The sequence below is a fragment of the Neoarius graeffei genome, chromosome 27 (assembly GCF_027579695.1).
Source record: "Neoarius graeffei isolate fNeoGra1 chromosome 27, fNeoGra1.pri, whole genome shotgun sequence".
Lineage (NCBI taxonomy): Eukaryota > Metazoa > Chordata > Actinopteri > Siluriformes > Ariidae > Neoarius > Neoarius graeffei.
The window spans coordinates 9,150,089-9,176,754 of NC_083595.1; the positions used below are offsets into that span (position 1 = coordinate 9,150,089).

The 26,666-nt window shown below is 43.4% G+C and overlaps 2 protein-coding genes across 7 annotated transcripts; one reads left to right on the forward strand and one right to left on the reverse strand.

The window, feature by feature from the left end:
• Window positions 1–1,931: 1,931 nt before the first annotated feature.
• Window positions 1,932–12,159, reverse strand: tmem186 (transmembrane protein 186). Of its 5 annotated transcripts, XM_060911394.1 has the most exons (4): window positions 9,782–9,834; window positions 9,436–9,501; window positions 3,833–3,987; window positions 1,932–3,516 (listed from the first exon to the last, which is right to left on the reverse strand). In XM_060911394.1, exons 3-4 carry the CDS (start codon window positions 3,875–3,877, stop codon window positions 2,830–2,832), a joined length of 732 nt encoding a protein of 243 aa, XP_060767377.1. In that variant the 5' UTR covers window positions 3,878–3,987; window positions 9,436–9,501; window positions 9,782–9,834; the 3' UTR covers window positions 1,932–2,829. The 5 variants fall into 5 exon arrangements, with proteins under 5 accessions (XP_060767377.1, XP_060767378.1, XP_060767375.1 ...); XM_060911395.1 differs by lacking the exons at window positions 9,436–9,501; window positions 9,782–9,834 and adding an exon at window positions 12,126–12,159; XM_060911392.1 differs by having other exon boundaries at window positions 9,436–9,868.
• gde1 (glycerophosphodiester phosphodiesterase 1) lies at window positions 10,769–26,422 on the forward strand. 2 transcript variants are annotated; one of them, XM_060911385.1, is made up of 6 exons: window positions 10,769–11,239; window positions 17,625–17,800; window positions 18,212–18,317; window positions 21,107–21,199; window positions 21,365–21,576; window positions 24,086–26,422. In XM_060911385.1, exons 1-6 carry the CDS (start codon window positions 10,973–10,975, stop codon window positions 24,231–24,233), a joined length of 1,002 nt encoding a protein of 333 aa, XP_060767368.1. In that variant the 5' UTR covers window positions 10,769–10,972; the 3' UTR covers window positions 24,234–26,422. The 2 variants fall into 2 exon arrangements, with proteins under 2 accessions (XP_060767368.1, XP_060767369.1); XM_060911386.1 differs by lacking the exon at window positions 10,769–11,239 and adding an exon at window positions 11,255–11,710.
• The last annotated feature ends 244 nt before the right edge of the window (window positions 26,423–26,666 follow it).

Below are 26,666 nucleotides of genomic sequence, written 5' to 3' on the forward strand. Positions count from 1 at the left end.
GATTGTCCGCTTTGCTTATACAGACTTCTTGCGCAGTGGTGGTGGGGGGGAAGCACTGCTGTGTGTTCCATATGTAGAAGAACTATCGAGGAGACGACGGGGACAACCTCGAACTTCAGTCGTCATTTGGCAAGAATCCACCCAGAGAAGGAAGTGATATGCTATGTTCATTGATAGTGGGTGGGGCTTGCTGAGCAATGAACTAGCTAATGTTAACCCTCTCACGTTATTTGCCCTGTTGATAGTGGGAGGGGCTTATTGAGCAATGAACAAGCTTTTTATCTGTAGCCTGTTAACTAAAATGGGGCAGTCGAGCAGGAACGTTCATCCAACACAGTAGCAGAGACGCTTTCACATAAAGGCAGCGACAGGTGCCGTTGGAGTCTTGTTCTCGGACTCGACATTTTCTTTCATGACGTGGATTTGAACACTGGGGACTCAAGACTGAACTTGGACTTGAGGTTCAGTGACTCGACAACAACACTGGTTGTCAGACATGCTGTCATAATCAGGTAAACATTCAAGCATGACTTTGGAAGTAGACTTCTTCCAAAATTCTGTATAACATCAGAAAACAGCCCCCATGCGATAATCGGCTACAGGCTAGGGCATCATTTTGGGTAGGGACGCTAGGGACGTGTCCCTACCAATACTCAGCCGCTACTGTGTAATCAAGATCAATAAAACCGATGTCCTAACCTGAGCAATGATTATATGGCACACAAAGGGTTTAATGTATGACACTGCTAATAATCCCCCCTCTAACGTAGATATACATTCTCTGATTAGCTACCTGTTTCTCGCTAACTTACATGGTTGGCTATCCCAGCTGTCACTCCATCTGCTGTAAAAGCAGCACACTTCCCACAGCAGCCGTGACTACCCGCCCATCAACCCCCCGTATCTCACACGTACACACCTGACCTACCCCCCCCCACTCTCTGTCAGCCTACAAATTGAGCTGGACTTCGATGTCCATACATGCTTGCCCTACGACTCGCATGCTGACTTGAGTACCATGGATGACGGCCCCCCTCCCAAGAAACGAGACATTCGTTCATTCTTCTTCAAAGTCAAGAATGTAAGTGCAGGGTTTCCGTCGAGCTTTAAAAACTCAACAAAATCCTTTTGATGTATGGAAACCCTTCATAAAAGTATTGCTGCGGCTCCTTAGGCAGGTTTAACAATGTGACAGGACGCATCAGAGCTAGGCTACTGCATAGCTGCAGAGAAAAGGAATGCTGGAGCAATGTAACTTGGTGTTAGATAATATCCTCGATGAATGAATGTTAAATTTATAGACCTAATGGTTTTACAGAATGTAAGTAGTCAGATGTAGGCTACTGCATGGCCATGCAGATGTGTGACTTGCATTTCAGAATCAACAGCGTGACAGCCGCTGAGTCTGCTGCGTTCACCGTTTTACAGAGACCTCTTTCTACTACTACTAGGCTAGGTACGACAAATCCATGGTCCTTTACTGCCACCTACAGACGAATATTGGTAACTGCAGCATGAATATAAAAAGTCACAAGCACATCTGCAGTGAAAATCATAACACACGTTACGAACACAGAAACAGACAACAAAAATAATAATATGGAAAATGGAGGGGCAACAAAAAGACAAAAAAGGGGGGTATACTACAAATGCAATACTAATGTAATCATAATCATGCTATAATAGGCAATCACTAAGTTATATATCCAAATATTTTAACTAAATTTGAGCTTAATTACAGAATAGAAAATGCCACCAGTAGCATCTATTTATGAGTGTCTCAGTAAGGCAGTCAGTGAATTTTGAGACACCCCCCCCATCCAATGTCAAACACTACAGATATTGAATTAAAAAAAAAAGACAAAAACAATATTTAATGCTAAAAATGCTTAAAGTTTTTAATTCTTATTTTCATGCATTTCTGTGGAAGAGACAGAACGACTGCTTAAACACAAATTAGGAATTGTGTGGTCTAAAAGTAATAAATCATCAGATTCTAGCAATGTTGGGTTAGGTGCCTTGCTCAAGGGCATTTCAACCATGGATGGAGATGTAGGGAGAGGTAAGGGTGGGACTTGAACCTACAACCCTGGGATCCAAAGACCAACTCCCTAACCATTAGGCCATGGCTGCCCTCGTTAATCTATAAGATCTGCATGACATGAAATTATGATTGCTAATGGAAAAAACCTTTCAGAAGCTCTGCCTTGGATCACTTTTGTGTCCCCACCAATGTCAAAATCAAAGTTACTCCCTTGGCTACAGGCACTGAATGGAGCATTATTGTGTCAGATACCGAAAGAAGAGAAAGATAAAACGATGAGTAAAGAAATACAGTTTCAACAGTTCCTTTCCAGTTATTGAAGTAAACAGGTGGATCTCTCGGGATCCTTTCCATGGTGTCAAGCACTTCTAATTACATTATGAGTGGCCAAAACAAGCGGTTTACTCTGACATGGATGATTGCTCCACAGAATTACACTGTATAATCATTTTAAAATTGCCAGTTATAGCATTTTCACTCAATACTGGACTGATTTCAATCTTTTTTTGTCCCTTGTAAATATTTGGACACAGAGATGGGAAGATCAAAACCAAGTTAAAAAAAAAAACAAAAACTTTAAAGGGAACAGACCATCCATATTAGGAAGAAAGCTGTGCGACGTAGGTGACACACTTCACAGTAGTGAGGGAAAGTCATTAATCAAGATTATTGGTACACTGCTGAGAAGCACCGAAGAACTTTGGACACACCAGAGTGGAAGTGAATAAATCTTTACTGTAAATCTGAATGCGTGATCATTTCAGACATAATTAACACACACAATCTTACGACAAAGTCCCAAACACTTTCTCAAACCCGTTTTTATCGAGCACACGCCCCAGCCTGGTGGAGAAATAGAGTGTGTCTGGACAGCTGTAGCGCTTCAGCCTTAATATAACTTCTCCTGGTGAGTCTCCTGTGTCTCCCAGAGTCATGATGTCCGATATGGGAAGATGTATGTCCCTCCGGTGGCCCCAGAAAGACAAATGAGCCACTTTTAACGTGGTGTGTGTGGGGTCCAGGTACATCATGCCTACCACTCGCTGGACGTAGTAGCTAATGGTGTAGAGCATGATGGCGGCGAACACAGCAATGCCTGTGGTGTAGGTCAGAAGACTGAATGATGCCTGGCCCTGAAGGTAGAAATAATAAACTGTAGGCAGAAGGGCACTGGTGATGCCGGTTTGAGCCAGTTTGAGCCTGGAGAGTGCACGAAGTACTCGGATGGCGGGGAACGCATAAATTAAGGTGTACTTTCGTGACACGAGGTCTGATAAAGGAATGATAGCTTGATGCTGCGGTGAACGAAGGGACGGCCACTTGGCTGGACAACTCGCCCACATAAGCCGCCCGGTTGTCCATGTCCGTGTGTGAGAATGGAAGAATTGATGAACACCCCGAGATGGACGGCAGCATCGGATTCCGGGGGCCACTAATGATACGGTCACACGGATCAAATGTAGCGATCTCAGCTGGAAAGGGAAAAAAAGGGGGGAGGAGAGAGAGATAAACCATCAGCACATGAGGACTCAAAATCAACAGAGCTGCGCAACATGATATTGTTCAGCACTTTAACATTTAATGTAACTAGAAAGAGACAAAAAGTAGAGCATTGATATTTATGATTAATAATAACAGAAAAGTTTGTAACTGTTGTTATACAAGAGGAGTAAAACACTTGGGCACGTGCTGCAAGAGTATCTCGGCTTCATCACACCGTTGATTATTTTCCTATAACAGCATGACAGAATCTTCTCTTCCTGACATCATGATGATGATGATGATTACCCGAGCGAGCAGCTGCTGTGTGATCCTCACTGGAGTGTTTAACATCTCTGGAGGTGTTTGGCCCTGGCTCTCTGCACGTTTGTGGATTCACAAAAGGGTTCACTTTCATCGTCGAGCTCCAATAACCTGCCTGCTCGCTGCTCACCAGTTCAACTCTGCAAGGTGAAGCAAGACATGACGCAACAGTCTTCAGAATAAAAGACGCTAAATGAAATTTTAAAAAGAATATTCAGTGTGTGTAGTTTTAAAAAAAAAAAAAGTCCAAGTAGCTATACAATCCATATCTACACAGAGCTAATAAAATTAATAGAATGTTAATTGAATTATTTTCAGAAATGATTATTGATCAATCACAAGGAACACATTGTTTATTTCTCACAATACAAGGGACTTTTATTTTATCTTATTTGACATCTTCCCTGATCATCATAGTGGACTACATAGGGTGCACGTGAGCACTTTTATTTTTTATTTTTAATTTAAGATTAGACAATACAACAACAAAACAGTCAGAACAAGTGACAGACATTCCAATACATGACAAAGGCATAAATAAAAAAATAAGTAATATAGAAAAAAAATAGGGGTGATAAGATAAATAAGTGAATAAAATAAAAAAATAATAAAGTTTAAAGAAAAGGAGACATAAAACAGGGCGAATTGAAATGACAGACTATTTCACTTAATGTGATTTGAACAAAATTGAATAGCTGATCAGCACTTTTTGTTGGATTCGATATGTGACAGAGACTCAAAATATATTTTAATTCAATTAAAAATAATGGGAATGAGGGGGTTGCCTTGGACATTTTGACTTTACGTATATGGAATTTACCTAGGGGCAGCACGGTGGTGTAGTGGTTAGCGCTGTTGCCTCACAGCAAGAAGGTGCGGGTTCGAGCCCCGGGGCCGGCGAGGGCCTTTCTGTGCGGAGTTTGCATGTTCTCCCCGTGGGTTTCCTCCAGGTGCTCCGGTTTCCCCCACAGTCCAAAGACATGCAGGTTAGGTTAACTGGTGACTCTAAATTGAGCGTAGGTGTGAATGTGAGTGTGAATGGTTGTCTGTGTCTATGTGTCAGCCCTGTGATGACCTGGCGACTTGTCCAGGGTGTACCCCGCCTTTCGCCCGTAGTCAGCTGGGATAGGCTCCAGCTTGCCTGCGACCCTGTAGAAGGATAAAGCGGCTAGAGATAATGAGATGAGATGAGAATTTACCTAGTAATATAAAGAGATTGTGTTAAATGTATTATTGTACGAGAAAGTGCCAGAAATAATGACTCTCTCATCAAAATGATACTTGACTGTAGTTTTAGCGAAAAGAAAAATTTCCCAAATCTTTCCAAAAGGTGATACAAAATGGGCATTTATAAAATAAATGGATGATACTTTTTTTTTTTTTAAACAAAAGGTACAGCTGTCATCGATATCGGAAAATCTGGAGATGTACACTACTGTTCAAAAGTTTGGGGTCACCCAGGCAATTTTGTGCTTTCCATGAAAAGTCACACTTTTATTCACCACCATAAGTTGTAAAATGAATAGAAAATATAGTCAAGACATTTTTCTGGCCATTTTGAGCATTTAATCGACCCCACAAATGTGATGCTCCAGAAACTCAATCTGCTCAAAGGAAGGTCAGTTTTATAGCTTCTCTAAAGAGCTAAACTGTTTTCAGCTGTGCTAACATGATTGTACAAGGGTTTTCTAATCCTCCATTAGCCTTCTGAGGCAATGAGCAAACACATTGTACCATTAGAACACTGGAGTGATAGTTGCTGGAAATGGGCCTCTATACACCTATGGAGATATTGCACCAAAAACCACACATTTGCAGCTAGAATAGTCATTTACCACATTAGCAATGTATAGAGTGGATTTCTGATTAGTTTAAAGTGACCTTCATTGAAAAGAACAGTGCTTTTCTTTCAAAAATAAGGACATTTCAAAGTGACCCCAAACTTTCGAACGGTAGTGTATGCATTAGTAGGATAGATGTTATGTAATAGTTTAAGATGTAATTCTCTGATTTTGTTAGAAATTAAAATTTTAAATGGGACAAGCCAAGCTCTACTCCAGTTTAGATCTTTGAAGGAGTTATTTTTCTTTTGCTATAAAGGCATCTTCTAATACATTATAACTAATAAACTGGATTCCATCTAAATAAAAAAAAAAAAGTGTCTGTTGAAGGTTAAGAACCTCGTGTAGATTACTACAGCCTTTCATTAGCTCTCTCAAACCCAGTGGCGGCTGGCTCATAGGGGGCGCTCGGGCACCGCCCTCCCAGATGTGGAGGGGAAAAAAAATATAAAATATATCGATATCTCATATCATCTCAAGCCACTTTATCCTGTTCTACAGGGTCGCAGGCAAGCTGGAGCCTATCCCAGCTGACTACGGGCGAAAGGCGGGGTACACCCTGGACAAGTCGCCAGGTCATCACAGGGCTGACACATAGACACAGACAACCATTCACACTCACATTCACACCTACGCTCAATTTAGAGTCACCAGTTAACCTAACCTGCATGTCTTTGGACTGTGGGGGAAACCGGAGCACCCGGAGGAAACCCACGTGGACACGGGGAGAACATGCAAACTCCGCACAGAAAGGCCCTCGCCGGCCCCGGGGCTCGAACCCAGGACCTTCTTGCTGTGAGGCGACAGCGCTAACCACTACACCACCGTGCCGCCCTATATCGATATATATTTTTACAAATTTTATCATCAATGTCAGTTTTACTTAATAGTGTGTGCCTACATGCGATCTGAATTATTTAAACAACATTTCCACCAACTGACTCTCATTCAATGGTGAATTTCCACCGACAGACGCGTATCATTTCTCTTCTTGGGCGCTCGGCAAAGCGCCCCAGAAGTGCAGCGGAATAGCCAATCGTGTACGGTTGCTCGGGAAAAATCATAAATATTTGGCCGATCAGACTCTAAATTGACAGTAGGTGTGAATGGTTGTCTGTGTCTATGTGTCAGCCCTGTGATGACCTGGCGACTTGTCCAGGGTGTACCCCGCCTTTCGCCCGTAGTCAGCTGGGATAGGCTCCAGCTTGCCTGCGACCCTGCAGAAGGATAAAGCGGCTTGAGATAATGAGAATGAGATGAGATTTGGCCGATCAGCATCGCCGAATTTAATGGTTTTGGGGCGCTGGAAATTTCGCCCCTGCTACAGAAAATGCATCTCTCTCTCTCTCTCTCTGTCTTTGATGTTCAAAACTAGACTTTTGGTTCATATTGGACAATAATCACACATCTTTCTTGTCATAGTTTGTATTCACAACAAGAGTGTCAACACTGTCTCGTTTCCAGTGTTGGGCACGTTACTTTCAAAAAGTAATTAGTTATAGTTACTAGTTACTTTTCCCAAAAAGTAACTGAGTTAGTAACGGAGTTACTTTGTCATAAAAGTAACTAATTACCAGGGAGAGTAATTATTCCGTTACATTTTGTGTCCCCCCCCCAAAAAAAAAATTTCAATTAGTGTAATCATAATAAAAGTAAATGTTAAATGTGTTTAATGACTGAAATGGACACTTAACAGAACCAGTTAGTAACGTTATCTACACTACATTAATATTTTTGTGGGACAATGTGAGATAAGACATCTATCAAATTTAATATATTTTTGTAGTTATTAAAATTGTTACTAATTACTGGCCACTGACGAGGACAAACGCTTTGTTCCTCGACATAATGTGCATTGCACGTAGACATTTTTGCCTTTTATTTCAAGTAATGAAAAGTAATGGCTGTATTTCCAGTGTGAAAGCGCAGTGCTGGGCTGACCGCTCGCCATCGCTGTGTCTTCTGATTGAAAGAGCGCGCAGTAGTGCAGTAGGCGGAGCCTACCTACGTATGTTGTCCAAAGCTACTCTGATTGGCTGACTATGCCGTTGTCTCGCGTCTCCCTGCCAAACAGCTTTAATAAAGTAACGCAGAGCATTTTATTGTAAGTAACGGGAACGGCGTTATAACGATGTAAAAAGTAATTAGTTAGATTACTCGTTACTAAAAAAAGTAACGCCGTTTATTTCTAACGCCGTTATTCCCATCACTGCTCGTTTCACAGAAATACACCTAGCTCAGAACACACACACACACCCAGGGGCGTAGCATCAAATTTGGGGCCCCAGGAACCACCAGTTCCGTGGACCCCCCCCGCTGCAATTGCATTGATTCCTCAGAAAATATTGCACATGCACAGTTTTTTGTTTCATTTTCTTTATTCATAATATATAAAATTAACAACACCAGAGGCAGTACAACATTTTGAACTGGCCCTCTACAACCATGAAATATATACAGATATAAGCATGCAGTCTATTTGATATGACAGAACGATTCGCGATTGGAAGTTGTTTTTTTTTTCCTCCTTGCGCTGCCCATTCGCACCGCCGCCTTGACATGGCAGCTGATGGACGTCGATTCACATTCATAAGGTAACGAGGACAGACTCTACAAATTTGATGTGGACAAGAAGACAATCTCTTGACCTCATTAATGGGTGTTGTGGTATTGTTGTTAAGGATGTTGTGGCCGAATCATTTAGATTACATTTCATTTTATATCTTAGTGTCAGCCACGTTTCTACGGCACCCCTGAGGAGGGCGCGCGGCATCGCACACCGGTGGAGAAGGTTTATTGAGGTATTTCACTCACGTGACCAAGTCATGTGATGCTGCCATTTTGGACGGCACGGCTCGAATCAGTTTGAATGCGAGGAAGGCGACAAACGAAAAACATAAAAGAAAAAGGAGCGAGATGCAGAAAACACCTTCACTATCCAGCGACGTAGGGCATTTACAGGGCGAGCAGAGGGAGAGGTATTTGCAAAAATTGAGGTTAGCAGGCTTAGAGAACGACGTTTACCTGCTTCCACCAGGATTGTTCACTGACAGCTAAGATTTGTTCACATTTTCATTTACTTTCGGTCCTCAGGATAAACAAAATGTTATTAAATGTCATTGAAATAACTTCTTAGTCTGTTGAGACATGGCCCGTTATAAGTTTTTCCTTTACTGTATTTACTAGTTTACTGAGCGCGCTCCGGGGCTGGCTGGCTGGCTAGCTAGCGCTCCGGGGCTGGCTGGCCGGCTAGCTAGCGCTCCGGGGCTGGCTGGCCGGCTAGCTAGCGCTCCGGGGCTGGCTGGCCGGCTAGCTAGCGCTCCGGGGCTCGCTGGCCGGCTAGCTAGCGCTCCGGGGCTGGCTGGCCGGCTAGCTAGCGCTCCGGGGCTCGCTGGCCGGCTAGCTAGCGCTCCGGGGCTGGCTGGCCGGCTAGCTAGCGCTCCGGGGCTGGCTGGCCGGCTAGCTAGCGCTCCGGGGCTGGCTGGCCGGCTAGCTAGCGCTCCGGGGCTGGCTGGTTCAGTAAACTAGTAAATCCAGTAAAGGAAAAACTTGAGACTGAAAGGTTTTAACAGTCGTCCAAATGACTGAACGTAAACATTGCTACAGTAACATACTAGCTACTGTTGTTGACATTAGCTAGCTTGCCGTCCAAAATGGCGGACACCGGGGCGTCACGTGACCCTGTGACGTCAGGTGAAATACCTCAATAGTGTGCTTTTCCTTATATCTAGGCTAAGATAGGCTCACCTTCTCTCAAGTTGTTGACACCTGTTGCGGCTGGGGCATCATAACGTTCTGTGACATTTTCTGAAACTGAGTGGGATTCATTTTATAAATTAGCTTTCCTAATATTTGGACAACATTTTGAACCAACATCGACCCTATGTTAGGCTTTTGGGACACACTGTATCTATAATAGTAATTATGAAAATAAATTTAAGACAAGAATAGGGCTTCTATCACAATTATGTGGTAGCCTACAAAATGACAGATTATTTCATTTCGAATTATTTGATTTAGGCTACTATCACGGTGGTATGCAACTGAATGGGATAACCAGTTAGCTGCTGTTAATTTTCACATTTGGGCTCACCTTTCTTGGGAAAGAAATCAGTAAGCAGTTGCTTTCCTTCATCTTGTTTCCTTTGCCTTTCTTTTCTGAAAGCCTGATTTCTTCTTTGACGACATGATCCTTGTTGGCTAAGAACTGTCTGCTGCGTTTCATGCCGAAGCATGAAAAAATCCGTTGCGCATACAATCAAAAGTCCGCGAGAGGGCGGACTAAACCAATGTGCATTAATAATGGGGGTGTCTGATAGAGGTACTATTTGCAGGCTGGGACATACATTTCAACCGATGTATTCCCAGAGAACATTGAATTTGCATGAAATACCAACATATATTGACATTATTGAGAAAAAAAAAAAAACGAAAGGGGAAAAAATAGACTCCTTTTGGGGACCTCCCAGCCAGGGGCCCTCCCTGTAGTCAGGACCCTGTGAATTAGTCCTACTTTACCCCCCTGCACACACCTCATTTCATAGTCACTCTCTCACACAGAAATCTTACACTCACCTTAGAATCAGACACACACACACCACCTCACTCAGTCCCACACTCACCTTAGAAACCTTCCTCCCTCTCTCACACAGTTGATTTGTATAGATTCAGCTGAAATCATACCCTTGCTGTAAACTTCTCTCAAGAACTTGAGTATTGTATTTGAAACCGTTCCTTTCCAAAGCATAAATGGAGCCGAATATAGCTGTAGATTGTTAATTTACTTTATCTGTGAAACTGCTGATTTTGAGAAGGAAATTAAATTATTATTGTGGAATTGTCATTTTCTGACTGTTCATTTGAATGCTTATACTGGACTAGGCAGGGAACTCTACTGGCACTCACCAGCCGCCACTGCTCAAACCGCTGGGAACAGAAATAACTATACCGCTATTATTCCTCGGGTTTGATGGGAAACCGTTTGCGCGCGAGCACATATAGGAGCGGAAGTGAAGACCACCTGACCTATACAGCTGCGTGGCCCGCGCATGCGCGCTGCTCAGCTAAACCAGCCGTCACAGCCAATGACATTTATTTATTTATTTATTTTTTAGGGTTAAGTTTGCAGTTTCTGTTCAACATAAAAACACCAAGTTAGCCTCCAGCTAGTCCTTTTTCCGAGGCTGAATGAGAACACACTCGAGTCCTGAGGTATTCTGTTTGAGCTCCGACCGCCGGAAATTAGTTTTTAACTCCGTTTCGAATTAAACCTGTAACTGTGGAGATGATGCTGCAGTTAGGAGACGACGCCACCTGCTTTTCGGCTTTGTTTGTGCTGGTGTTGGTCAGCACCAGGAGCGCGGTCTGCTCCCTTAGCCTCACTGGAATTCTCTACCTCTTCCTGGCGATCTTCCGGTTCCCACAAGTCCCCGCGAGCCGCGCCAGGCAAGTGATGCGGCCCGGAAGGCTCGCGCCCGGCGGCGTGTCAGTGGTGGCTCACCGGGCCGGAAGTCACGACGCACCGGAGAACACCATAGCAGCCATAAGACAAGTGAGAGTCATACAAGTGTTCCATCATTTCAACCTGTGGAGAATAAATCAGGGATGTTTATGATTGGGGGCGGGGCTATATGGGGTGGTCTGGTTCCCTCTTAGGAATAAAATTTAACCAAAACCTGTCTTCGTGGAGTACAAGTATCAGGGTCCTACAGTAGATCTCGTCCTAATTTCTCTTGAGCACAGATCTACTTCTAAATCCTATCCATCAGCCGACAAACATCACAGAGGAAAGGCTTCATGACCACGAAGATCTCCTTTCTCATCAGTTCCTGCTCCGAAGAATGTTGTTACAGTACATTCAAAACTCAGCAGCCAGATTTCTCACCCCACACTGGTTACTCACCGGTCCTGTCCCTAGGGTTGCCACCATTCAGAAATGAAAATAAGGGACACCCACCACGGCTCCTTGGGGCCATGACCACCATGGGCACGACTCCCATGGGGTGGGGTGCCCGCAGCAGTGGTATGTTTTATTTTGTAGGTGTTTTTAGTAAAGAGGTGATCAAGAAAGCAATTACTCATACTTAAAGGTCCCGTGGTTTGTTGATGCTTTAAACGGGCTCGTGGAGGCTTGATTTGCCACACGCGAGAGTCCGCTTGGCGGACGCCCGAGAGTCTCTCTGATGCACGCACCAAGGCACGCAGGTGTGACACTCTTGCACAAAATTAATATCGATATAAATATCATATGCCAAATTATGGCATGTTACAAAAAGAGTCCTCGTCTCCAATTTACAAGTCCGAACGCAGTTAATGCACGAGTCTGAGTCATCAGTGCTCAAGGCGAGGTCGAGTCACAAGTCCTTAAAATTAGGGCACGAGTCCTGGACTCGAGTCCTACAAGCCTGCTGGACACAATTCAAAATGCTGCTTCTCACCTTTAAAGCTCGACATAACCTGGCTCCTGACCCCCTCCTCTCCCTCTCGTTCTATCAGATCCTCTTCCTGTAACTAACTTGCTATCCCACGTACCGGATTGTCCACTGTAGGAGGCAGGTCCTTCAGTGCCATGGCCGTCAAGTTCTGGAATTCTCTCCTTCGATTTTTGTTCCGTGACTGTTGTTCTTGCTCAACCTTCAAACCTGATTTAAAGATTTTTCCATTAATACATCTCTTCCTCCTCCTCCGTTTAGTTTCGCAATTCCTCCCCCCGTAAAGCGACCTTGGGTCTGTGAAAAGCACTATATAAACAAATTATCATTATTATTAATTTATACAGTCAAGATTTATTCAGTCAGAAAGAGCAGAATTGTCCAACAAAACCGACAGGGAAGGCTTGTTGGCACAAATCTACAAGATCCTTCAAACGGTTCATAAAATAGGAATTGCAAAAAAAAAAAAAACCAAACCTCAATTGAAAGCTCAAAACCATTTACTTTCTTTTAAAAAAACAAAACACCTAACCCTCCAGACCTGCTCGGGGTTAGATTTTTGAAAAACAAATTAGACCAAATGTTTGAATGTTTGAACTCGCGAGACATACTTGTATTTGGGGAGGGGTGTAGAACATGGTGTGCCGAGCAAGCAAATATGTTGGAATGCTCAGGAACTCCTCCCTTCTCCTCTTCTACACCTTAATTATCTCATCTCATTATCTCTAGCCGGCGGCACAGTGGTGTAGTGGTTAGCGCTGTCGGCTCACAGCAAGAAGGTCCGGGTTCGAGCCCCGGGGCCGGCGAGGGCCTTTCTGTGCGGAGTTTGCATGTTCTCCCCGTGTCCGCGTGGGTTTCCTCCGGGTGCTCCGGTTTCCCCCACAGTCCAAAGACATGCAGGTTAGGTTAACTGGTGACTCTAAATTGAGCGTAGGTGTGAATGTGAGTGTGAATGGTTGTCTGTGTCTATGTGTCAGCCCTGTGCTGACCTGGCGACTTGTCCAGGGTGTACCCCGCCTTTCGCCTGTAGTCAGCTGGGATAGGCTCCAGCTTGCCTGCGACCCTGTAGAAGGATAAAGCGGCTAGAGATAATGAGATGAGATTATCTCTAGCCACTTTATCCTGTTCTACACGGTCGCAGGCAAGCTGGAGCCTATCCCAGCTGACTATGGGCGAAAGGCGGGGTACACCCTGGACAAGTCGCCAGGTCATCACAGGGCTGACACATAGACACAGACAACCATTCACACTCACATTCACACCTACGCTCAATTTAGAGCCACCAGTTAACCTAACCTGCATGTCTTTGGACTGTGGGGGAAACTGGAGCACCCGGAGGAAACCCACGTGGACACGGGGAGAACATGCAAACTCCGCACAGAAAGGCCCTCACCGGCCACGGGGCTCGAACCCAGGACCTTCTTGCTGTGAGGCGACAGTGCTAACCGCTACACCACCGTGCCGCCCCCAACACGTACTCAATTTTGAAAAATGTTTTCAAAATGTAGGTGGAAATAATCATGGTGAGTCCCCTCGGGCATCTCGCCTTTCTGTCGCTAATGTCGGATTGGGGGAGGGGCACATCTAAAGATGGTGATAGTAAGAGAGTCTAATAATAAAGCAAGCTGAAATTAATTCATTCATCTTCCATAAGTGCCTCACACACAGACAGTAACTTAAGCTTAGGCTCGAACTGGAGAGTCTGGAGCTGTGAAGCAGCAACAATCCTTTACACCACCATTGTTTGATTTTCATCCCCAGGAATGTCTTTTAAACTTTGTTCTAAAGAAACCTGAACCTGTATTTCCTCATGAACACTTCACCTGACACCAGTGGTTGCGTTAGACTTTTTCATTGTCCGTCATTTTGACGGACAGGGTCGTAAAAATTCCGTCATTGTCCATTATTATGTCATTTTATTTTAACTTTTAAATGACAATGTATATAGGCTATAAATGCTATATATTTAATAACTTGTGTTTTCATGGACTCATTTTCATTTAAAATTTAATTCACAGAACAAGTTTGTATTATTTAATCATTTATGTATTTATGATGCAAAAAGATGAACAGAGATTCTGACGTTCGATCACTTGTGAACCCATTTTCCCTCCGCTAGAAACATTGCGGCTGTTGTGCCTTAACGGGCATATGAACAATGTTATTTTACAACGTAGCAAGACAATTGCAGTTAAAATATGAACAGTCCACTACAACGATTTAAGGCCAAGTTTACATTAGACCGTATCTGTCTCGTTTTCTTCGCGGATGCACTGTCCGTTTACATTGAAACGCCGGGAAACGGGAATCCGCCAGGGTCCACGTATTCAATCCAGATCGTGTCAGCTCCGGTGCTGCGTAAACATTGAGAATACGCGGATACGCTGTGCTGAGCTCTAGCTGGCGTCGTCATTGGACAACGTCATTGTGACATCCACCTTCCTGATTTGCTGGCGTTGGTCATGTGACACGACTGCTGAAAAACGGCACGGACTTCCGCCTTGTATCACCTTTCATTAAAGAGTATAAAAGTATGAAAATACTGCAAATACTGATGCAAATACTGCCCATTGTGTAGTTATGATTGTCTTTAGGCTTGCCATCCTTCCACTTGCAAGTGGTAAGTGATCTGCGCTGGGATCACACACACAGCGGCTCAGTCCCGAATCACTGCTCGTGCGCTTCACTCGCGCGCTCTGTGAGCTGCGCAGGGCCGGAGTGCGCACCCTCCAGAGGGCACTCGCTGTTCAGGGCGGAGTGATTTGGAGTGCAGGATGCCTGCGGAGCCGAGCGTATCCGTGTATTGGCGTTGCTGTGTGCAGGCGAATCGTGTATTGGTGTTGCTGTGTGCATGTTAATCGTTTTAAAAATGTTAATCTGATGATCCGCTCTAATGTAAACCCCACCTAAGTGACAATCTAGTTTGACCTGTTTGCGTGAGCTCAAACCTTCCTTCTGGCCCGCATGGATTTAAATTGGGAGCTCGCTTGTGCATAATCAAAGTCGTCAATGGAGACTGCTGCCGAGGCAATCGTCATTACATTTTGCGTCTTCACCTCGGACAGACGACTTCTCATTGACGTTTTAATTTTATTCTGAAGGCTGAACCCGCGCTCTGCTGCGACACTGGAGACTGGAATAACCAGCGCCACTTCAGCCAAAGTTCTGAAGTCGGGAAACATTTCTCCCAGGGAAGTGATCAGAAGCCGGCAAGAGCCTCTGAAAGTTGGATTTCCCGACCCTGCTAGTACTCTCTTCATAGGGAGGAAATCCTGCAGCATGCGGTCTTTCTGCACCAGTGGTGCAGCTGCACCCCGCGGTGACCCGTAGTGGGCTGCAGGGCTCGCATTTAACTTTTTGTCTTTGTGTCCCCCAGTGGTCCCGAATTCTGTGTTGTATTGTCCCGAATGGAAGCAATAGTGTCCCCATTTTTTTCCTCTCTGAAATAACCAGTGGTTAATATTGTCATATGAAGTTACTATTATATTTGTAACTATGCGATTTTGAACCCTTTATATCATTTTTACAATAAGTCACAAGACACAAGCGACACATGTCCAATACATCATCTACTTCAAAATTACAGTTATTGCATTTTCAGTTTATTAAACTTTGGCGATTTCACTGTATGAATAGATACCCGTTTATTTAAAGGGGCCAACTAGCTCATTCAGAAAATGTTTCAACTCCCTACATCTGCAGTACACTTTAGTTGAAAATAAGACCCCTTTTATGTTCATTTCATCTACTTATACCTTGAATATCTGTTGGCACTTATAAGGCCAACTTATAATTTTCACCATTACCGTTATCCATAGCCCTGTGATGACCTGGCGACTTGTCCAGGGTGTACCCCACCTTTCGCCCGTAGTCAGCTGGGATAGGCTCCAGCTTGCCTGCGACCCTGTAGAACAGGATAAAGCGGCTACAGATAATGAGATGAGACTGTTACCCATTTTTATGAACTTTCCGTTATCCAACTTATGAACTTTCGCTGCCGAAGCGTGGGTGCAAATGTTAGCAACATCAGCATAGTGCCAGGTCCGAGCCTAGTTGTGCTGCTGACTGACTAAACTTTCTGAACTAGAAAGACACCAAGAAAACTCGCTTATTCTGTTGAACGGTATCTTCCGTCAATATCATCCACATCATTCCTGTTGTATTTTATAACGTGTCTAACAGTGTTCATTAAGTTCATTCAGTTGCTAGCGTTGCCTGCAGACCAGGCGATGACACTTTGGATCCTGAAGGTCCCGGAGACGTTATGTCTGGCCTTTCAGTTTCTTCCCCGCGGTCGGTCCGCTTCAACCACTTCAGCATTTTTGTTCTGGCGAGAGTCGGCGCAGCGTGTGCGGTAGCAATTCCATTCCAAGTCCATACAATGCGGACTCCGGCCGAAGATTCTAGAACAGAATGCGCTGCTCTGTAGCCTACGGATGCAGGTGCATCGAAAGTGTAGCTACTATGTACGTTTCGCTGCTAACATTTTAAAATTAACAAATTAGGTGAATGTCTACGTATGTTACGGCTTTGTAAATAATATTAATGTAGAACTTTTTTTCTAGATCTATTTTTTTTCCCATTGTCCCAGGATTGTCCCAGATATGATAATTTTGTGTCCCGATGACATTTTTTATGGTCCCCGGGACGTCGGGACACCGTTAGTTTCGAGCGCTGGTGGGCTGACACGGAAAGTCTTAAATAAAACGAAGTTATTTTTAAATGTTAGTTTGTCTACCCGTGCTCTCATTAAAATGATAGTTTAGCAGATATTCGAGCAGTGATGTTCCTAAGCTTGCTGGGGAAGAATACAATAAATCGGCATTTGTTTCATTTTAAAAACAAGAAAACAACTAGCCTAAATGAGCGCTACTGCATTAAGACGTACAGGCAGGGAAACGACACAAACAACCCAATGCATCTCTTTTTTTAATAGCAAAAATGACGTGTCTTCTGCAGAGAAGGGAAACATTAATCCATCTCACTGTGCTAGTGGTTAGAAAAGTCGTAGCGCGGTCAGGAGCGCGATGGGGGGGGGGGAACAGCCTTGCGCAGTGGCTACAGTGTATACATGAGCAGCCGATGCACTGAACATCAAGACTGCCGCAACGTCGGCTCAGATTGAAAGTGACGGCAGTGAAGACTATGTATACTGTATGTAAGAAAACTCTGCCACAACTTGCCAATCATTTCAATTGTGTGTTTCATTATGTTTTATTATTAGGCTATTATTGTTATTGGTAATGGTAACGGTAAACATCCGTCAAAATGACCGACGGCCTTCAGATTTTTCCGTCATAGCTAAAAAAAAATCCGTCAATGACGGACAATTGTCGGTTAACGCGACCTACGCCTGCCTGACACCCGCAGATGTTCGCATTTTGAATTGTGTCACGGTTACACCACTGTGTTCAGCAATGTGTCAAGGAAGGCGATGGTGGACTTCACAGGACGGTGGCCCATATGGAAGTAGTGTCGTATTCTTTCCCTGATGTTTCCGTCTAGGCCAGTGCGAACGGCGCGACAGGAGTGGAGCTGGATTTGGAGTTCACTGCTGATGGCGTTCCCATCCTGATGCATGATGATACCGTGGACCGGACCACCAATGGATCGGGACCACTGAGCAAGATGCGTTTCTCGGAGATCAGCAAACTGGATGCAGCTGCCAAACATAGACTCAGGTAGGAGACAGACAGACAGACGCGTGTTTAGATATTTACACTGGACAGCCAAACACACTTCTCAGCAGGGGTTTGGTTTTTAAGAATTTATGGAATTTCACTGTTGCGTTGCATTTCGTTTCGCCTTCATCACCGTGTTGCAGGCGTGCCACACTGAAAAGCGACAACCGTCCGATCACAGCCCTAAGCTGTACTGGGGGTGTGGCTATAATCAGACAAGGGTTTGATGTCCATATGAAAAGGATTTCATCATCTTTCCTCATCGAGCTTTTCAGATTTAATCCTAAACCATGATTAAAGCGAAGAATGCTTAACATCCGCATGTGTGCTCTCACGCGGCTGGGCGTGACATTGACTAACCTCCAACATAATCAGCTGCGTGTTCTTTTTTTTTTTTTGTTCTTTCCTCAGTGATCGTTTCCATGGAGAGAAGGTCCCGACTCTGCTGGAGGCGGTGGAGGAATGCATCAAACACCAGCTGATCATCTACTTTGATGTCAAAGGTCACCCAGATGAGGTAGGGTCATCGGCCAGATGCCGACCAATTGAACAGCCAGACACTGCGAAAGTGTGCGTTCCAACTCCAGGAGTAGAAATGAGTCAGAAGTCTTTAGGTCATGTGACTACCTGCCAATAAAATGGTGAGTGCTGATAGCTTTCTCTCACAGAGCGACGTAGACCGTCACGAAGCCTCGACGATAAAACAATAACGACAACCACGTGTATTTCACATTCTTCCATCATGACCATTTTACTTATGGAGTAATGTTGGTAAAAACGATTGCGTTCTTTTCAGTAGCAGCAGGTGAACTTTAAACATTTTGACTTTTGTCCACCAGGTGGCGGTACACACAATACACTTCACTAAAGGAAATTTAGTCAAGCACTAAGAAATATTGGATGATTTTTTTTTATTGATCCGATACCAAGAGAAGTATCCTGACAGCAATAATTTTAAAAAAAAAGTGTAGATGAAAGTGCAATTTCTACAATGAGAAATTACTGTAAATATAGAAATTAAGTATGTAAAATATAAAATAACTACATTGTTTGGTAAATGAATAACCATATTGTGTCCATATTCTTATGTTAGGATTAAAATCTATAATATTCACAAACTGCGATCGAGAATCAAGGAAGCCACGACCTAATGGTTAGAGAAGCGGGTTTGATTCCCTAGATCAGCAGGAATGGCCGAAATGCCCCTGAGCCCCAACTGCTCCCCAGGCTGCTCTGGGTACGTTGTACGTCGCTCTGGATAAGATCATCTGCTACATGCCATTAAAGAAATATCTAGAAAGGTGTACAGTATAATGACAGAATCTTTGCCCTACACATGGATTAAAGTTTTCCGTCGTGTGACGGATTTCCGTCAACTGAACTCTCTCAAGGCCAAATGTGAGGTCGGTGCTGATCCGAGGAGAATTAAAATGACGGGTGGTTGGGTAGAGATTGGGTTATAACACTGATGTGTTGCAACACCATCAACTATCAGCAGGGTTTATTTAACTTTTTTGTTTTTGAGCCATGCTTTGTGTTGTTCATTTCCTATGTTTGATCATGTTTAAACGTTCGCTGTCTACAGTGCGGCATTAAAAAAACATGCGCTGTCAAAATTGGCAAAATACATTCCCATGTGCTTGGCGTGCTCGTGTCTGACAATTTCTGTTTTGTATTAAATTAAATCTCGCCAAAATGACTTGGTTCAAACCTGGACATATAGAAATAGAGCATGTTAAAAAAAAAACGAAAAAAACCCCGGAAAGCCCGCTCCTCTGCTTCAGCCAGACTTGAAGACCCGACGGTGCAATGCTTGCAGACTGTCAGAAGTAATTAGACCTAAATTTATAGCTAACAAATCAGCAGACGCCCCAACAATTATTATTTTCGTTAGGCCAGTGTGTAAGGTATGTTAAAACGGTGCCTTATAGCCTACGTTATATCACAATTTAAAGGACGTTTGAGGAGTTGGAGGCTGCGAGCGCAATGATGTTCCGACACGCGCTAAACTTTATTCCCTGAAAATCATACACCAGCGTTCAATGCCCCAAACAGTCAAAATGTCTAGAAGACTGCGGTTAAATAATAATCATAGCCTACTAAGTTAAATTACGTCAAAACATCTGTTTCTGGCCTATGAAATGATGGAGGAAAATGAGAACGAACGCAAAGTAGATAGCAGCCAACTTCACGCGATCTTTTAGGTAACTTAACACTCGTGTTGGCCACAATATTTCTCTTAATAAAATCTTGAACTGTTTTTGAAGTCATATTCAACACAAAGTAAGGTCAAATTATAATAATTTTAATTTAAGCGAAGATCCAAACTTTTTTTCTATATTGACGTCGAGCACAGAGGAGCATGTCGTTCTGCTTTCGGTTTCGGCAGCATGGATGCGCTTTACATGAAAGAAGGCACTGATGTGTCTGCCATCGATAAAGGTGTAAAAAAACAAGTGGAGGTGGGCTTGGCTGTACGAAATAGGTGAAAACGGAAAGCCGTTTAGTTCATGGTGCAAAAAACTAAACATTCCAGGCGCTTACATTTGTGTGGTTTGCCACAAAAAATAATATACGGAAGCAATGGAAAGAAAGTGCAATAAATCTCATCTCCATTATCTCTAGCCGCTTTATCCTTCTACAGGGTCGCAGGCAAGCTGGAGCCTATCCCAGCTGACTACGGGCGAAAGGCGGGGTACACCCTGGACAAGTCACCAGGTCATCACAGGGCTGACACATAGACACAGACAACCATTCACACTCACATTCACACCTACGGTCAATTTAGAGTCACCAGTTAACCTAACCTGCATGTCTTTGGACTGTGGGGGAAACCGGAGCACCCGGAGGAAACCCACGCGGACACGGGGAGAACATGCAAACTCCGCACAGAAAGGCCCTCGCCGGCCACAGGGCTCGAACCCAGGACCTTCTTGCTGTGAGGTGACAGCGCTAACCACTACACCACCGTGCCGCCCCAGTGCAATAAATTGAATATATTAATCCATTAATTAACTGATACGTTATTAGTTCTAAGTTAACCATTCTCAGAATTTCATCGAAATCCACCCATAACCCCCCCCCGTAAATTTTCAGTCAAATAATTTTTTTTGCTTTAATCCATGCCTACATAGAAAAGCTTTATTGTTGCCATCACTCTTAGACTCCTCCTTTTCCGCTGCAAGTTATTTCGCTGACTTGAACTCCTGAATTGTGAAGAAAAAAAGTCAGCGAGATGTATTAAAAGCAGTGTTGGAACACAGGGTTCCATGGTGGTGCGTGTTTTTTATTTTTTGCTGTTCGCAGGCCGCAGCAGCTCTGAAGCAGCTCTATGAGAAACACCCGGTGCTCTACAACTCCAGCGTGGTGTGTTCGTTCGAGCCCAAAGTCATTTACAGGGTAACACTTTTTAACCACACAGCTATGAATATATTTAAAAAGTGGTGATTTTTTTTTTATCCTCAGCGGCTTGTGGTGAAGTGAAGGAATCCGTTCTCATTCTCAGAGCTGACAATCATGTGGATAAGCCACACCCTCACGGTAACTCGCTGTGTCGTCCTCTAGATGAGGCAGGCCGATCCAGACGTCATGACGGCGCTGACGCACCGCCCGTGGAGCCTGAGTCACTTTGGCGACGGGTCGCCGCGGTTCTCGTCGGCATGGAAACAGCACTGGATGCAGGTCTTGGATGTGTTGCTGGACTGGGCGCATCACCACCTGCTGTGGAAACTGTGCGGCGTGTCGGCTTTCCTACTGCAGAAAAACTACATCTCCCAGTGAGTGTGTTCAGTATTACAGAAAGTCCTGAGCTTGGATTAGTTGTCACGTGTTGATGATCATTTTGAGAAGCCGAAGCCAGCGTTCCGACAATCTCTGACCCAAACGTGAACGAGTGCTCCATTTTATTTAATGAACCGATGATTAAGCAGTGAAACCTGAGTAATTTCATTTCCAACTTACAGTACACTTTCCCTGTGTCCGAAATCGCTCCCTACTCACTCTATAGCGAGGACGCCATTTTGTAGCACTGTCCAAAACCTCAGCGAGGATCATTTACACCCTATATAGTGCACTCAAAGTATCCCACAATGCATCACGAAAAGTAGTGTACAACCGATGGTCACTAACCAAAGCAATATATCCCATCATGCATTGCGGTCGCGCTGAAAGAAATCAAAAGTCTCAAATGTGATTTAATAAAAAGGCAGCAGCAAAGAAGAATGAACGTATTCAGCCTTGATTTAAAAGAACTGAAAGCTGCAGGTACTTTGGATTGATTGTGTGAAATGCGCTCAGTATAAAATGGATTCATCACAAAAACACGTGCACGCGTTTATTATTTTGAAAATCCACCAGCCGGCCGATCTGGCACGTTTTAATCGTGCGACAGACTAGTGTCCGAAAGCGTTTTTTCATTTTACCAATCAGCTCACTATATAGTCCTCTATATAGTAATTCCCTATAGACCCCTTCGCAGTAAACGTCATTCATACGAAAGCAGAAATTGCGCGCGCAGCCTGGACCCAAAAAAGACTCAGAAATGCCTAGTTGTTGTGTTTTCGGGTGTCAGAATCATAGCAGTGATGGGGTTAAAATGTTCAGAATTCCAGCAGGATCTCACCCATTCCAAAAAAAAAAAAAAAATTGCCGACGTCTATGACTACAAGCCATCAGACGTGTAGACTGGGATGAAAGCACTATCAAAAATGCAGCGCCCACTTCATCACAGGTAAGATCAGGCTATTTATTAAATCTTTCTTTTTTATTCTTTCTAGTCTTCGTTTTATTGATGCAGCAAAATACTTTGGTAACGTTTGTCTGATTAGCTGGGTCATAGTTACACAATGTAATGAATATTGTTAGCATGTTAACTTAGCTTTGCATGCAATTTTGTTCGTAGGAGAGGTCTCGCTTGACTCAAGCAGTCCAGATTTTGTGCCATCATTATTTGTGTACGCCGAAAATCACAATTTTAAAGCAAGGATAGAAAGGTAAAATTGTGCGCCCTCACTCTAAATGCCCTAACCTAGCTCCCGCCCCATTCAGTTTCATTTCTGCTCTCTGCCTCTCGCTTTTTACGCAGCTCTGATTTCTCTTAGCTGCACTCTTTACACTATCATTCCTTTCATGCCATTACCTCCTGCAGATTGCTGTTTAGTGTTGGGATTTGCTGTTGTAGCTAAAGCCACATTGCCGTCACATCACTGGCATAATTTGATTAAAACAATTTCAGTGTAAAACACGTTCCGTACATGCCCGCACATAATCATATGCGTCTAAAGACTTGTAGGCACGAAGTTTTTCGTGGGTGTACACTGAAGTCTTGTCAATAAGGTACGAGTATATATCTGGCCATTGTATACCAGGGAACTTACTAACATCGTCCGTCCACTCTTTAATTAAATGCGGATCCGGTAGGCGATGTCCACTTGTTAGAGTTAACTTATTTATGTAGCATTCTCGATCTTGTAACGACAATTGTTTTGCATAATCTGACAGCTCATAATGCCGGTCTATGGGCAGCGCCATTGTTTCTGGGTCCAGGCTGCGCGCGCATCCTGGCAACGGTCGGTTTGTTTACAAACATGCAAAGGGGTCTATATACACTACCGTTCAAAAGTTTGGGGTCACCCAGACAATTTTGTGTTTTCCATGAAAAGTCACACTTTTATTCACCACCATAAGTTGTAAAATTAATAGAAAATATAGCCAAGACACATTTTCTGGCCATTTTGAGCATTTAATCGACCCCACAAATGTGATGCTCCAGAAACTCAATCTGCTCAAAGGAAGGTCAGTTTTATAGCTTCTCTAAAGAGCTCAACTGTTTTCAGCTGTGCTAACATGATTGTACAAGGGTTTTCTAATCATCCATTAGCCTTCTGAGGCAATGAGCAAACACATTGTACCATTAGAACACTGGAGTGAGAGTTGCTGGAAATGGGCCTCTATACACCTATGGAGATATTGCACCAAAAACCAGACATTTGCAGCTAGAATAGTCATTTACCACATTAGCAATGTATAGAGTGGATTTCTGATTAGTTGAAAAGAACAGTGCTTTTCTTTCAAAAATAAGGACATTTCAAAGTGACCCCAAACTTTTGAACGGTAGTGTAGGGAGGAGTGAACGATTTCAGACACAGGGTTTGTCTTGTACCACAAGCTCATTTACAATGCAAACATGTACAAATTCACAGGTTTGAGTGTAACCAGAACTACAGGACTTGACCACAGTAGTAGTTTTGGGGAGTGTGTATTAATCATTGTGTGCGTGTGTGTCAGGGATACGGTGAAGTACTGGGCCGAGCGCAACGTCGAGGTCGTGGCCTGGACCGTGAACATGGCTGTGGAGAAGAACTTCTTCCAGCAGCATCTGAACATCAACTACATCACCGACAGTCTGACAGAGGACTGTGAGCCGCACTACTGACGCCCACACCCACTCAACTTCATTTCCAAAGCAAATGCACACAGTATTTGGCCTTAAACTATTAATACTTATCCATAAAATGTTCATCAGTTTATAATGTGTTGTAAATTAAAGTGCATGGTGAAGTGTGTTGCAATGAACAAGTCAGGAGGTATCCAGAATACCATATCTTCCAGTAAATAGGACTTTTATGATGCTTTAGTAGGCGCTGGGAATTCTACAGTGAAGCAGAATGTTGTGTACACACACCGCAAGTTAATTTTATTCTTATATTTTTGGTGAGGTTTTCATGGTAGACCAGAAGGTGCTAACATAACACTGGGACTAACTCTAGACTCGAGTACGCCACAAGGCAGCGCTGAAGTGCTGCTTCGACGGCAGGACACACGTCAGCATCCTCTTATCTGGAAATACGGTAGTTATACTGTTACGGAGTGATGGCGCGATAGATACTGATGTCAGAAAGCATCATTTCGAGGTACATTATTTGTCTCGACATACGCCATTATGGCAGTCTGCTTTTTAAAAGAGATAAAACTGAAGCAGTGATGTTCATCGAGAAACTACCTGAGGCACAGAGCAATCCTCATATCAGGTCTTCTAACAGCTTCAGAGAAAATCACATCGGAATCGAGAATTCACGCCCCCGACAGTGGTGCAGCGATAAATGACCGGTTTATATTAATACACTTGTCAAGGCAATGCGTCATCGTTTCTGTAGTAACAGCTCATTATTAATCTAACGACTGTTTACAGCTGCTAGAACGGAAGTGAGAGACGTGTTTCGCGGACGTTCCACAATATGAAATGTAACTTGAGGCAGATAAAAAAAAAAAAAAAAAAAGATGCGTCACATAGGCATGCCGTTATACAAGTAGGCAACTGGATTGTTGATTATTTTCCTATAACAGCATGCTCACAAGTAGTCTGCTGTGATGCACAAGGCCAGAGATCGTGTTGGACACACTCGGTGGTTTTCTCTGCGAGGAAAAACAAGATAGCGCACACACACAAACACACAAAACCTCAGTCAAACTTTTAGTGAGATTTTATTGCAACAGTGCCATAGTTTTCAAACACTGAATGCAACATGTGAAGCTTTTATCTTTTCTGAACGGTCGCGTGAGACGCCCTGTGATTGATCTGCACAATGGCTGGAACCGTGTTTAATATCGTGTACTTCCGAAGACGACTAAATAAATAAATAAAAAAAAATGTTAGCTGTGTTTCAGTGTACTTTATAGATCAACTCAGGTGAGCATGTCGATATAAATATAATTTAGTTTTAAAATTAATTTTAGTGCTTTGGCATTTGAAATCTGAACAGTTAAGAATTAAACTGTTCAAGTTTGAGGCTTTTACCAACAGAAAGGGAACTTTGAGATTTCTTAGTGTAGTTAATAATTGCCTAGACTTATCACAATTTAATTGATTATGATTATTGCCTCATCATATTGTATTTGTAAAATTCCAGTAAACTCCTATGCTATACAAATCAGACCGAAGAACACAGCAAAATTAAAATCCTCTCCAGCACTGTTTAGTTTGCAGTAAACTAATCAGACTGACTGTAGGCAATAGAAGCTAATCATTAAAATAATCTGCTTTAAGGGACTCGATTAAGTGATCATTATTGCATACATCTGCTTGTGAAGGAAAGATTACATACTCGCCCCTGGAGTTCAGTAGCCGGATGTCTGCCCTTGATTAGGAGGGTTGGGTGACTGCACAATCAGCAGTAACACAATGTTCTATTATCTGATAATGGTATTTGTTCGAAGCTTTGGACTTGAAGACTGAAGTGAAAATATCTCGAACATGAGACAAAATTCGAATCCCCATTCGTAAGGTTTTACAACACAAACTCGAAACTCATTTATTGGAGTGCAATCAGTGTTCAAGTGGGGTTGAGTTCAGTCAGGGCTCTGAAAAGTTCTTCCGCTCCATGTCCTCATGGAGCTCGGTTTGTGCACTGTCATGCTGGAACAGGTTCGGCCATCTTGGTTCCAAAGGGAAATTGTGACGCGATCGCATACAGAGCCATTCGATACAGTTGTGCGCTTCTGACTTTATGGTAACGGTTTGGTGTGCTGGTCAGGGGTCCACAAACTTTTGGCTTTATAGTCTATTTACTGTATGTACAGTCTGAACGTTGAACTCGGAGAATAAATGAAGACATTTAAAATGGAGTTGATGTGTGATTCATTTGTTAATTTTTTTTAGCCCGCTTCACACTGGATTAACGTGGTCCTGTTATCTAAAATGAAGGCAGGAACAGACTAAGATCAGCAGAAAGACTAAATTGCATATACAGATTACTTGATTCACTTTTTTTTTTTTAATAATCTGACATGAATGTTTTGGAGAATGGAGTGTAAATGAGAAATAAACTGGTGGAAGAGCTGATCCTGGCTTTTTGACACTCGGGTCAGC

What these genes read in the sequence shown, in the direction of transcription:
- gde1 (XM_060911385.1), top strand. Translation starts at nt 10,973, where the DNA reads ATGATGCTGCAGTTAGGAGACGACGCCACCTGCTTTTCGGCTTTGTTT. An exon ending in CCATAGCAGCCATAAGACAA is followed by an intron (nt 11,240 to 17,624) that starts GTGAGAGTCATA and finishes GTTTCCGTCTAG; the next exon opens with GCCAGTGCGAACGGCGCGAC. An exon ending in CAGAAAAACTACATCTCCCA is followed by an intron (nt 21,577 to 24,085) that starts GTGAGTGTGTTC and finishes CGTGTGTGTCAG; the next exon opens with GGATACGGTGAAGTACTGGG.
- tmem186 (XM_060911391.1), bottom strand. Translation starts at nt 9,913, where the DNA reads ATGAAACGCAGCAGACAGTTCTTAGCCAACAAGGATCATGTCGTCAAA. An exon ending in TGATTTCTTTCCCAAGAAAG is followed by an intron (nt 3,517 to 9,781) that starts GTGAGCCCAAAT and finishes TTCCCTTTCCAG; the next exon opens with CTGAGATCGCTACATTTGAT.